The sequence below is a fragment of the Rhinoderma darwinii genome, chromosome 10 (genome assembly GCF_050947455.1).
Source record: "Rhinoderma darwinii isolate aRhiDar2 chromosome 10, aRhiDar2.hap1, whole genome shotgun sequence".
Taxonomy (NCBI): Eukaryota; Metazoa; Chordata; class Amphibia; order Anura; family Rhinodermatidae; genus Rhinoderma; species Rhinoderma darwinii.
In genome coordinates, this window is record NC_134696.1 from 97,204,102 (window position 1) to 97,218,355 (window position 14,254).

The 14,254-nt window shown below is 38.1% G+C and overlaps 1 protein-coding gene and 1 pseudogene across 1 annotated transcript; both read left to right on the plus strand.

Moving 5' to 3' along the window:
• The first annotated feature begins 2,396 nt into the window (after positions 1-2,396).
• On the plus strand, positions 2,397-9,792 carry LOC142662657 (chemerin-like receptor 1; annotated as a pseudogene).
• A 941-nt stretch (positions 9,793-10,733) lies between these two features.
• LOC142662658 (C3a anaphylatoxin chemotactic receptor-like) lies at positions 10,734-13,101 on the plus strand. The gene is made up of 2 exons (XM_075840868.1): positions 10,734-10,792; positions 12,114-13,101. Exons 1-2 carry the CDS (start codon positions 10,734-10,736, stop codon positions 13,099-13,101), a joined length of 1,047 nt encoding a protein of 348 aa, XP_075696983.1.
• Positions 13,102-14,254: the final 1,153 nt, after the last annotated feature.

Genomic DNA, 14,254 nt, shown 5'->3' on the forward strand with positions numbered 1-14,254 from the left:
ATTTAACGTTGAATACATTTGGTATTGAAAAAATTATTCTTACAGTGCTGTATGTGGAAATAAAGGGGAGAGGACTTTTGGCAAGGGAAATCTGGGGCAGTAATAGTATGATCTCCAGAGTAATTATAATTTCTTAACATCACAGTATTTATGTATGTTACAAATAACCCAAAAATGTTTAAAGATTTTTATAATTAGTTAACGGTCATTAAAATGGTTTATAATTTGGATTATCTGAGAAGTCTTCACAATTTGGATAGTCTACAATATTCTTGGTATCAAAAGAAAATAGATTTAAAAAAAATAATGGAAGAAAAAGGGAAAAGGAAAAAATGGAAATATCAACATAACTTATCTAACATTCATATACTAATGTGTCTATAATAAAATATCAGTATGAGTAAAATACCACCCCAGTATATACAGATATAGCAGAGCTTAATGAGTTGTTAAACTCTCTCAGGCTGCATTGGGACCATTAGGGCATGGCCACACGTAGCGGATTTGCTCTGGAATTCCGCTGCGGACACTCCGCAGCGGAAATCCGCAGCGGACCCGTTTCTCCATTGCCTTCCACAGCTTTGTGGTTGGGTTCGTTTACATGTTGCGGACAATTCCGCTGCAGAGCATAGGCTGCGGTGCGGAATTTGGTGTCCGCAGCATACAATGGTTGTTGCGGACGTGTGGCGGACTGTTTGCGGACTCATTGCGGAATTTCTCCATTGACTTTAATGGAGATTCTAAGTTCCACAATGAAGTCCGCAGATGTAATGTAGATGTTATGTGTGGTGCGGAGCGTATTGGTTTTTTAACTTGACATTTCTTCATTCTGTCTGGACCTATGTATTTCTAGGTCTACAGCCAGACTGAGGAAGTCAATGGGGCTCCCATAATTACGGGTGACTACGTGTGTGCAGCCATAATTACGGGTGACTATGTGTGTGCACCTGTAATTACGGGAGCGTTGCTAGGCGACGTCAGTAAATAGTCACTGTCCAGGGTGCTGAAAGAGTTAAGCGATCGGCAGTAACTGTTTCAGCACCCTGGACAGTGACTTCCGATCTCAATATACATCAACCTGTAAAAAAAATAGAAGTTCCTACTTACCGAGAACTCCCTGCTTCTTCCTCCAGTCCGGTTTCCCAGGATGACGTTTCAGTCTAAGTGACGGCTGCAGCCAATCACAGGCCAATCACAGGCTGCAGCCAATCACAGGCCAATCACAGGCTGCAGCGGTCACATTGACTGCCGCGTCATCCAGGGAGGTCGGGCTGGATGCCGAAAGAGGGACGCGTCACCAAGACAACGGCCGGTAAGTATGAAATTCGTTTACTTTCACTAGGGAAAGGGCTGTCCCTTCTCTCTATCCTGCACTGATACAGAGAAGGGAAGTACTTTCACCGCAATACGCAACGGCTAGTCCGCATCAATTCAATGCCAATTTTGGGCAGATCCGCCACAGAATGCCCTTAAAGTATAGATAATACAGTAGTCCCACATTAAAGGACCACAAGCATTTTTGGTCTTTTAGCCTCCTACATTCAGTGCTTCATACAGTATATTTGGGATGCTTCGTATAGGAGATTACTTGTTTTACAGATTTCTGTGGATCAGTTTTTTTCGCTACAGCTTTACCTTGTCCTTTTTCCCTAAATTTGACTCTTAGACACAAGAAAAGGACCTTTCACAAGAAGATGTTTATTTGAAGCTTCTACATACTCTGACATGAGTGTAATATAATCAAGAAATTCATGTTTGGATGTTGAAAATGTTTTACTGGTTTCTATTATTATTATTATTATTATTATTATTATTATAATAATATTTAAAATTCAGACACGGCACATGAACCGGCAAAATGGCGGCCACCTTCATTTTACAGATTGAAAAAAGGAAAAGGGGGAAAAGAACTTTATAAAGTCAAACCGGGCAATCAGGGAACTTGCAATTCCAACACTCTGTCGTATCCCTGCCAATCTACTAAAATCTTGTAGTTTTGTCCCATGTGACCACTGCAGCCTGTGATTGTCATCTCAGGAGGCCGGCAGGGATGTGTCGCTATGTGAGACCAGGGGAAGTGATTATGCCATTTTTCTTACTTTAAGGGTGGAATCGCAAGTGTCCGGATTGCCCTGTCTGACTCACTGATATCTCCTAGAACTACATTCAACTTGGATACCGTCCTAGAAGACATCAGAGAGTCAGACAGGGCAATCGGGACACTTGCAATTAACGGCACTTTTATTTGGATCCAATCTGATTGGATAGCTGATTTGATCTAAATAAAAAAAAAATGTTTTTTATCTCTAATAACAAATTTGTTTTATTATCATCATTATTATTATTATTATTATTATTATTATAAATATATTTATCATTTTAGGAAAAAAGTAAGAATGAATACTTCAGATTTGAACCGGACCTTTTCTGATATAACTCCGGACTACAACAACCAGTAAGTTTATATTCCTCATTCTTGGATGTTTTCCTCATAAATGTTCAGCAGTTTACACTTCTTTTAATCTATTATTTGTGTAGATTCTGACTGCATGCAGCATTATGTTTCATGTCAAAACGATGGAAAACTTGTCAGAACTCATCAGACCTCATTATAAAGGATCTGTCGGTCGCAGATGTTCATAGTGCAGCGGATCTAGCGCTGCATTGTGGTTTCCTTTTATAACCGCGACACAGATGTGAACAGAACCTTAAAGAGGCTCTGTCACCAGATTTTGCAACCCCTATCTGCTATTGCAGCAGATCGGCGCTGCAATGTAGATTACAGTAACGTTTTTATTTTTAAAAAACGAGCATTTTTGGCCAAGTTATGACCATTTTTGTAGTTATGCAAATGAGGCTTGCAAAAGTCCAAGTGGGCGTGTATTATGTGCGTACATCGGGGCGTTTTTAATACTTTTACTAGCTGGGCGCTCTGAAGAGAAGTATCATCCACTTCTCTTCAGAACGCCCAGCTTCTGGCAGTGCAGACACAGCCGTGTTCTCGAGAGATCACGCTGTGACGTCACTCACAGGTCCTGCATCGTGTCGGACGAGCGAGGACACATCGGCACCAGAGGCTACAGTTGATTCTGCAGCAGCATCAGCGTTTGCAGGTAAGTAGCTACATCGATTTACCTGCAAACGCCGATGCTGCTGCAGAATCAACTGAAGCCTCTGGTGCCGGTGTCCTCGCTCGTCTGACACGATGCAGGACCTGTGAGTGACGTCACAGCGTGATCTCTCGAGAACACGGCTGTGTCTGCACTGCCAGAAGCTGGGCGTTCTGAAGAGAAGTGGATGATACTTCTCGTCAGAAAGCCCAGCTAGTAAAAGTATAAAAAACGCCCCGATGTACGCACATAATACACGCCCACTTGGACTTTTACTTTTAAACACACCCACTTGGACTTTTGCAAGCCTCATTTGCATAACTACAAAAATGGTCATAACTTGGCCAAAAATGCTCGTTTTTTAAAAATAAAAACGTTACTGTAATCTACATTGCAGCGCCGATCTGCTGCAATAGCAGATAGGGGCTGCAAAATCTGGTGACAGAGCCTCTTTAAATAGACGTTCTCACTGCAGTTATTTATAAAGACGTCACTTATATTTGGTTAGCAAAATATCCTGTAGGGGGCAGCTGACATGGCCGGAGCTGCTGAATCTGCAGCAGAATTAGGGTATGTTCACACGGCCAAATTTCAGACGTATACGAGGCGTATTATGCCTCGTTTTACGTCTGAAAATACGGCTCCAATACGTCGGCAAACATCTGCCCATTCATTTGAATGGGTTTGCCGACGTACTGTGCAGACGACCTGTTATTTACGCGTCGTCGTTTGACAGCTGTCAAACGACGACTCGTAAAAATACAGCCTCGTCAAAAGAAGTGCAGGACACTTCTTTCAGACGTTTTTGGAGCTGTTTTCTCATAGACTCCAATGAAAACAGCTCCAAAAACGAGTTGGTAAAAAAATGAGTTGGTAAAAATGCGAGTTGGTAAAAAAACGTCTGAAAAGCAGGGTCTGTTTTCCCTTGAAAACAGCTCTGGATTTTCAGACGTTTTGGTTGACTACGTGTGAACATACCCTAACTCTGTTGTGTCTGAACATACCCTGACGAGAGAGTTTCTGTTGTTCATTTAAAGGGGTTGTCTTAAGATTTTCAAATACCCTATTAGGGGTAAATAGAGGGGAGTCCCTGATCCTGACCTTGATCTGTTACCTATCGGAGAGCAATGATCAATGACAAATAGTGTCTCTATCTTTTTGGAGGACTCAGGGAAGTCTGTAATATGTAATGCCACACTTGCCCTGTGGTGGCGCTGCAGGGAAATGTAATACCCTGGTATAAATGAAGCAAATGATGCATATTGAAAAATTTTGTAAAATTATTTGAGTCTCTCTTGTTTTTCAATGTCTCCTCTTGCAGTCTTGTTTACATCCAGAGAATGAAATATTTCCCAGAGTGGAGGGTTGGTTCAAATGTATTAGTGTAGTCAACCCTTATATAAATAGAACGGCAGCATAAATCTGTCTACTACCCTGAGTGTTTGCTACAATGTTCCAGTGTAGGTATGGGTTATCACTGTAAACCTATGGCTGGTAGCGCACGTTAATTGACTAGTTTATCCGATGTAGTAAACTCTCCCAGTCAATGACATTAAACAGAGATCTAGTAAATGACGAGCAATGTGCATCAAGTCAATGTGTCTGGAGAAAAGGGGTCGAGCTCAGGTTGGCCCCGTAGCCCTTTCTTAAGGACATGGTCAACCTGTCCTGGGTTTGTCATCTTCACAGAAATTGCAAAGACATAAGAGAAGAACCTGGTCGGAGGGTGTTACTGGTTCAAAAGAAATCAAAAGGGAGGGACAATGAGGCCTGGGACCTCCTGTTCTGGGATGGGGGAATATGGTGGTGTGACCCAGTGCCACAAAGTGACCTTAATTTGGTTTTTGCCCCGTGTCCTCCATGTATTCTTCTTTACACAATGTACATAATTATGAAGATATAATTAATCACAAATCTAACCTCTACCCTATCATGTCTTCTAAGGTCATCTTACAAAGACAATGAGACAAGTATCATAAACGACGACAAGTTTTTAGATGATTTATACAATGTACAGAAGATGTCAATTACTTTATACAGCATCATTTTTGCTCTTGGGACTATTGGGAATGGATTAGTTATCTGGATTGCCGGATTCAGAATGAAGGGGAATATCAGTGCCGTGTGGTTCCTGAACCTGGCCATTGCGGACTTCCTGTGCTGCGCTTCTCTTCCTCTACGAATTGTAGATTGGGTTTTACTTACCTCCGACTCAACACTACTTTTTTGTATATTGAGCATTATTCTGTTCAATATGAATGTGAGCGCCAGTGTTCTTCTCTTGACGGCCATGAGTATTGACCGCTGTGTATCAGTCATGTGGCCATTTTGAAATAAAGTTCACAGGACACAAAAATTATTGATAATCACTGCGTTAGTCATTTGGGTGTTGAGTCTTCTCTTGACTGGTTTAGTGTTTTACTTATATGGATTCCATGTTTATGAATTATCTGAATGGTGTGTGGGCTATAAAAATGTTTATATCCGTAGCATAAAACAGACCATTCAACTGATCAGGTTAGTTACAATGTTTGTGATCCCTTTTCTCATCATCTTGATCAGTTATGTTGCCATTTTCCTCAAACTTGGAAAAATGAAAAGGCCCCAGAGATCTCGGAGATCCTACAGGCGGTGTGGAGCTATTTACCAAGGGGGCGGTGTGGAGCTATTTACCAAGGGGGCGGTGTGGAGCTATTTACCAAGGGGGCGGTGTGGAGCTATTTACAAAGGGGGCAGTGTGGAGCTATTTACCAAGGGGGCAGTGTGGAGCTATTTACAAGGGGGAACTGTGCAACGCTATTTAAAAGGGGGGCAGTGTGGTGCTATTTACAAGGGGCAGTGTGGTGCTATTTACAAGGGGCAGTGTGGTGTTATTTACAAGGGGCAGTGTGGTGCTATTTACAAGGGGCAGTGTGGTGGTATTTACAAGGGGCAGTGTGGTGCTATTTACAAGGGGCAGTGTGGTGTTATTTACAAGGGGCAGCAGTGTGTAGCTATTTACAAGGGCGGCTGTTTGGTACTATTTACAAGGGCGGCAGTGTGGCGCTATTTACAAGGGGGGGCAGTGTGGGACTATTTACAAGGGGGGCTATGTGGCGCTATCTACAATGGGGGGCTGTGTGGCGCTATTTACAAGGGGGGAGGGCAGTGTGGGACTATTTACAAGGGGGGAGGGCAGTGTGGGACTATTTACAAGGGGGGCAGTGTGGCGCTATCTACAAGGGGGTTTGTGTGGCGCTATCTAAAAGCTGGTGCTGTGTGTAGCGCTATCTACAGGGGGCACAAAGGGGGCATGGTTACTGATGGGGCACTTTTATTGGGTCGAGCACTAAGGCATCATTATTAAAGTCTGGGACACTGTCGATTACAAGTTTTTTTAGAGGATGGGGTATAGGTGTGGAGGGTGCTAGAAAAGTGAGAAGCCAACATGTCTGTGTGTCAAATTCTGAAGATGAGTCGTGGCTGGAATAAGTCGTCACAGTGGTCTGGGCCGGATGGAGAAAAAAAGGGAAACTGAACGACTAATCAGAGAAAACATCACCTGAGTTAGCGAGGGAAAGCTACAGGGGAGGCTGTGATTGGACAGTCTCTCCTAGAACACTGCACACTGCACAGGCGATGATTTTCTAATGTGTCCGTAAAAATGTCGGTCTGTGCCTGATTTTTAGCCCAGTTGCCCATTTCTAAAGTGGAGGTTGGCATCTCTGGTTTGAGATATCACTGTAAACATATGGCTTTTAGCTTATAGAAATTGCCTAACCTTCATCCAATTTAGTAAACTCTCTTTATCAATGACATTAAGCAGAGATCTTGAAAATGGTGAACAATTCAGACACAATGTATATGAGAACATTGGAGATTTTTTTAAAACATGAATGTATATAGAGGCAGTGCATATACAAGGTGCCTCATCTTTACAGGAATTGTAGAGGTAGAAGAGGAACCCGGCCGTAGGTTGTAACCACCTTAGCAAAAATCAAAAGGGGGGGACAACGATGCCTGGGACCTCCTGTTATGCGATGGGGGAGTTTCGTGGTGTGACCTGGTGTTGCAATGTGACCTCAATATTGTTTTTGTCCCCTGTTTTCCGCGTTTTCTTCTTTACACAAAGTAGATATGTATGAAGCTATAATTTATCATGTACCTCTCCTCTACCCTATCATGTATTTTAAGGTCATATTGTAAGACTGCGAGACAAGTAACTCAGCTTACTACAACTTTTTTGTAAATACAATTTACAGATGTTGGTAATTACTTAATTAATGTTTGCTCTTCGGTACTATTGGGAATGGATTAGTCATCTGGATTGCCGAATTCAGGATGAAGAGGAATATCAGTGCCGTGTGGTGCAAGCTAACCATAAGAAAAAGATATTTACATCTATCTATCTATCATCTCCCCATCTATCTATCTATCTATCTATCTATCTATCTATCTATCTATCTATCTATCTATCTATCTATCTATCTATCTATCTATCGATCTATCTATCTATCTATCTATCTATCTATCTATCTATCTATCATCTATCTATCTATCTATCTATCTATCTATCTATCATCTATCTATCTATCTATCTATCTATCTATCTATCTATCTATCTATCTATCTATCTATCTATCTGTCTGTCTGTCTGTCTGTCTGTCTGTCTGTCTGTCTGTCTGTCTATCTATCTATCTATCTATCTATCTATCTATCTATCTATCTATCTATCTATCTATCTATCTATCTATCTCATATCTATCTATCTATCTATCTATCTATCTATCTATCTATCTATCTATCTATCTATCTATCTATCTATCTATCTATCTATCTATCTCATATCTATTTATCTCATATCTATCTATCTATCTATCTATCTATCTATCTATCTATCTATCTATCTATCTATCTATCTATCTATCTATCTATCTATCTATCTATCTATCTATCTATCTATCTATCTCATATCTATCTATCTATCTATCTATCTATCTATCTATCTATCTATCTATCTATCTATCTATCTATCTATCTCATATCTATCTATCTATCTATCTATTTATCTATCTATCTGTCATGAGCGCCATGATACAGCGGCCAGCCGCTATCAGCACCACTAGCGCTCGTCAATTCAGTTGCCCAGCACGGCTCAGTGCCTGATGAAGGTCACCTAGACCGAAACGTCGCACTCTGCCACTGGCATTAGAAACAAAATAAAAAATACCTTTTTTTCTATATTGGTGTGCCGGATACTCTTTTATATATATGGTTTGCTTTGCTAGTTTGTACTTGTCTTTGGCTTTTATTATTTTTTGTTTTGTTTTTTAAATTTTAACCTATCTGACATCTAATTAAGCAGTGAGTCATAAAAGACTATTGTAGAGGAAGCCAAAAACACAATGTAAAACCCGTGCCTTCTCAAAAGTAGCAGTAATAAAATATTTTAAGGTAAGATATTAATGAAATTCAAAATTTCAAAATGAAATAGAATCTAATAATAATTATTATTATCATAATTATCATCATCATTAACATCATGATTATATTTCTAATAATAAGGAAAAAAGTATTTTAGATTACAAAATGTAGGAATTATTTAATTTCAAATTTAACTTTAATTGTGGAAAGATTACATTTAAATTATAATTTAATTATTCAGCATTTATTTAACCAATTATACTTATTTTGTTTTTATTGTCAAGAAAGTTAATTTAGAAAATGTAATTAATTTATACTAAAATCAATTAGTTAAAAAGACAATACATCCAGAATAATTAGTCAACTTTTTTAAATTAAATATTTTTTTTTAAATGCCAAATAAATTGTATATTGATTATAGAGGAAAATTAAATAATAGTAATTTCTAAAATGAATTTATAGTTTTGCCAATGATAGAAATCAGCTTCTCCAGCTCTCTACAGTCGTATTTACTTATGACTAGGAAATGATTTAACGTTGAATACATTTGGTATTGAAAAAATTATTCTTACAGTACTGTATGTGGAAATAAAGGGGAGAGGACTTTTGGCAAGGGAATTCTGGGGCAGTAATAGTATGATCTCCAGAGTCATTATAATTTCTTAACATCACAGTATTTATGTATGTTACAAATAACCCAAAAATGTTGTAAGAATTTTATAATGAGTTAAGGGTCATTAAAATGGTTTATAATTTGGATTCTCTGAGAAGTCTTCACTATTTGGATAGTCTACAATATTCTTAGTATCATAAGAAAATAGATTTAAAAAGAACAATGGAAGAAAAAGGGAAAAGGAAAAAATGGAAATATCAACATAACTTATCTGACATTCATATACTAATGTGTCTATAATAAAATATCAGTATGAGTAAAATACCACCCCAGTATATACAGATATAGCAGAGCTTAATGAGTTGTTAAACTCTCTCAGGCTGCATTGTTGCTGCATTGCGATCATTAAAGTATAGATAATACAGTAGCCCCACATTAAAGGGACCACAAGCATTTTTGGTCTTTTAGCCTCCTACATTCAGTGCTTCATACAGTATATTTGGGATGCTTTGTATAGGAGATTACTTGTTTTACAGATTTCTGTGGATCAGTTTTTTTCGCTACAGCTTTACCTTGTCCTTTTTCCCTAAACTTGACTCTTAGACACAAGAAAAGGACCTTCCACAAGAAGATGTTTATTTGAAGCTTCTACATACTCTGACATGAGTGCATTATAATACAGATATTCATGTTTGGATGCTGAAAATGTTTTACTGGTTTCTATTATTATTAGTATTATTATTATTATATTTAAAATTCAGACACGGCACATGAACCGGCAAAATGGCGGCCACCTTTATTTTACAGATTGAAAAAAGGAAAAGTGGAGAAGAGAATTTTATAAAGTCAAACAGGGCAATCAGGGAACTTGCAATTCCAACACTAAAATAAAAGAAATACCATATTCACCTGATCTGTCGCATCCCGGCCAACCTACTAAAATCTTGTAGTTTTGTCCCATGTGACCACTGCAGCCTGTGATTGTCATCTCAGGAGGCCGGCAGGGATGTGTCGCTATGTGAGAACAGGGGAAGTGAGTATGGCATTTTTCTTACTTTAAGGGTGGAATCGCAAGTGTCCCGATTGCCCTGTCTGACTCACTGATATCTCCTAGAACTACATTCAACTTGGATACCGTCCTAGAAGACATCAGAGTCAGACAGGGCAATCGGGACACTTGCAATTAACGGCACTTTTATTTGGATCCAATCTGATTGGATAGCTGATTTGATCTAAATAAATATTGTTTTTTTTAATCTCTAATAACAAATTTGTTTTATTATCATCATTATTACTATTATTATTATTATTATTATTATTATTATTATTGTTATTACTATTATTATTATTATTATTATTATTATTATTATTACTATTATTATTATTATTATTATTATTATTACTATTATTATTATTATTATTATTATTATTATCATCATTATTATTATTATTACTATTATTATTATTATTATTATTGTTATTACTATTATTATTATTATTATTATTATTATTACTATTATTATTATTATTATCATTATTATTATTATTATTATTATTATTATTATTATTATTATAAATATATTTATCATTTTAGGAAAAAAGTAAGAATGGATACTTCAGATTTGAACTGGACCTTTTCTGATATAACTCCGGATTACAACAACCAGTAAGTTTATATTCCTCATTCTTGGATGTTTTCCTCATAAATGTTCAGTAGTTTACACTTTTTTTAATCTATTATTTGTGTAGATTCTGACTGCATGCTGCATTATTTTTCACGTCAAAACGATGGAAAACTTGTCAGAACTCATCAGACCTCATTATAAAGGATCTGTCGGTCGCAGATGTTCATAGTGTAGCGAATCTAGCGCTGCATTGTGGTTTGCTGTTATAACCGCGACACAGATGTGAACAGAACCTTAAATAGATGTTCTCACTGCAGTTATTTATTAAGACGTCACTTACATTTGGTTAGCAAAATATCCTGTAGGGGGCAGCTGACATGGCCGGAGCTGCCAAATCTGCAGCAGAATAACTCTATCGTGTCTGAACATACCCTGACGAGAGAGTTTCTGTTGTTCATTTAAAGGGGTTGTCTTAAGATTTTCAAATACCCTATTAGGGGTAAATAGAGGGGAGTCCCTGATCCTGACCTTGATCTGTAATCTAGCGGAGAGCAATGATCAATGACAAATAGTGTCTGTCTTTTTGGGGGACTCAAGGAACTCTATAATATGTAATGCTACACTTTCCCTGTGGTGGCGCTGCAGGGAAATTTAATACCATAGTATAAATGATGCATATTGAAAAATTCTGTCAAATTATTTTAGTCTCTCCCATTTTTCAATGTCTCCTCTTGCAATCTTGTTTACATCCAGAGAATGAAATATTTCTCAGAGTGGAGGGTTTGTTAAAATGTATTAGTGTAGTCAACCCTTATATAAAAAGATCAGCAGCATAAATCTGTCTACTACCCTGAGTGTTTGCTACAATGTTCCAGTGTAGGTATGGGTAATGAATGTAAACCTTTGGCTGGTAGCGCACGTTACTTGCCTAGAGTTTATCCAATGTAGTAAACTCTCCCAGTCAATGATAATACACAGAGATCTAGTAAATGACGAGAAATGTGCATCAAGGCAATGTTTCTGGAGAAAGGGGTCGAGCTCAGGTTGGCCCCATAGCCCTTTCTTAAGAACGTGGTCAACCTGTCCTGGGTTTGTCATCTTCACAGAAATTGCAAAGACATAAGAGAAGAACCTGGTCGGAGGGTGTTACTGCTCAAAAAAGAAATCAAAAGGGAGGGACAATGAGGCCTGAGACCTCCTGTTCTGGGATGGGGGAATATGGTGGTGTGACCCAGTGCCACAAAGTGACCTTAGTTTGGTTTTTGCCCCCTGTCCTCCTTGTATACTTCTTTACACAATGTACATAATTATGAAGATATAATTAATCACAAATCTAACCTCTACCCTATCATGTCTTCTAAGGTCATCTTACAACGACAATTGGACAAGTATCATATATTACGACAAGTTTTTCAATGATTTATATAATGTACAGAAGATGTCAATTACTTTATACAGCATCATTTTTGCTCTTGGGACTATTGGGAATGGATTAGTTATCTGGATTGCCGGATTCAGAATGAAGGGGAATATCAGTGCCGTGTGGTTCCTGAACCTGGCCATTGCGGACTTCCTGTGCTGCGCTTCTCTTCCTCTACGAGTTGCAGAGTGGGTTTTACTTACCTCCAACTCATCAGTACCTTTTTGTATATTTAATATTATTCTGTTCAATATGAACATGAGCGCCAGTGTTCTTCTCTTGACGGCCATGAGTATTGACCGCTGTGTATCGGTCATGTGGCCATTTTGGGCTAAAGTTCACAGGACACAGAAACTATTGAGAATCACCGCGGCAGTCATTTGGGTGCTGAGTCTTCTCTTGACTGGTTTAGTGTTTTACTTATATGTATTCCATGTTTATGATTTTTTTGAATGGTGTATAGACAATAGACATGCCGATGCCTTAAGCATAAAACAGACCATTCAACTGATAAGGTTTGTTATAATGTTTGTGATCCCTTTTCTCATCATCTTGATCAGTTATGTTGCCATTTTCCTCAAACTTGGAAAAATGAAAAGGCCCCAGAGATCTCAGAGATCCTACAGGATCATCACCGCTGTTATATTGTGCTTCTTTATCTGCTGGTTTCCATATTACATCTGGCCACTCACTCCCATGTATTATGAAGAAAGCCTTAACTTCTTTATAGTAAACATTATTATTATTAACCTGGCTTGCCTTAACAGTTGCATCAATCCAATCATTTATGTTTTAATGGCACAAGATTTTAAACATGGTTTATTCTTAAGATCCATTCTCTCCAGGCTTGAAAGAGCCTTAAGTGAACCGCCTGATGACATAAGTAGAGAACGAGGGGATTTTGAAGATACTCGCCCTACAGATGTTTGAAATATATTCTTCTTACCTATATGGAAACCTTTCTAAAATAGATTTCCAGAATTTTAAATAGATACTAAATGTCAACTTTTGAATTTACTTACTGTCAAAATGTTGTTTTTTTATTTATGGAAATTTTGTGTAAAATTACTTTTACAAGGTGTCTCCCTTTCTGTAATCTGCTGTCAACCCCATGTTGTCAAGCAAGTCCTGTTGCAGGAGCAGAGAGAGAGAGAGAGAGAGACACAGGCTGCTGGTAAGATTTCTATTTCACCTCAGTGCTGGATTCTTTTCTACACTACTCATTACTGCTGTATAATCTTCTCCATGCTGCTACAGCTTCTATATTTGTGATATAAAGAGTTAGGAGAGCAGTATTCTCCTCTTCTACATGTGTAACTTATAGAAGACATGATAGCCGTTAAGCTCCGCCTACTGGATCAGAGACAATTGAGAATTGAAGATAGAGCCTGCAGAGGGGAAAACTGCTAAATAATTCTGAATACAAGCGATATAATGGCCAGAAATAGTGTTATTCCAGGTGTACAAACATATGACAACTTATTATGAAAAATGTGGTAATTTATTTCTTTATATGATTATTTATATAAAAACTTCTAAAATATTCCAGTTTTCACACTAGCTAATAGAGCACATGTTAGGCTCACATATTATTCAAAATCTTGATCTATTAGCTACTGGAGAGCAATAACAAAGACCGTCTCTATCTATCTCTCTCTCACTCTCTCTCTCTCTCTTTGGAGGACCCAGGGAACTCCGTAATATGTAATGCTATACTTGTCCTGTGGTGGCGCTATAAGTAAACCAAATACCATAGTATAAATAAAGCAAACATGTATGTAATGAGACAGCAAACATGCATAATGAAAAATTCTGTTAAATGATTTCAATGTCTCTCTATTTTCAATATCTCCTCTTGCAGTCAGTGAATGGATACATAGAGAGGATGACATATTTCCCTGAGTGGAGGGTTTGTTAAAATGTGTCAGTGTAGTCAACACTTATATAAACAGATCAGCAGCATAAATATGTCTACTTTCCTGAGTGTTTGCTACAATGTACCGGCGTAGGTATGGGCCAGGGTTGCCAATGTCCGTAAATTTACGGACACCGCAAAAAATGAGTGTTTTTTTTATGCCATCCA

Bases quoted from the DNA above. Each gene is read 5' to 3' on its own strand.
- LOC142662658 (XM_075840868.1), top strand. From the start codon at position 10,734: ATGGATACTTCAGATTTGAACTGGACCTTTTCTGATATAACTCCGGAT. The intron at 10,793-12,113 runs GTAAGTTTATAT...ATGTCTTCTAAG, and splicing joins ACTCCGGATTACAACAACCA to GTCATCTTACAACGACAATT.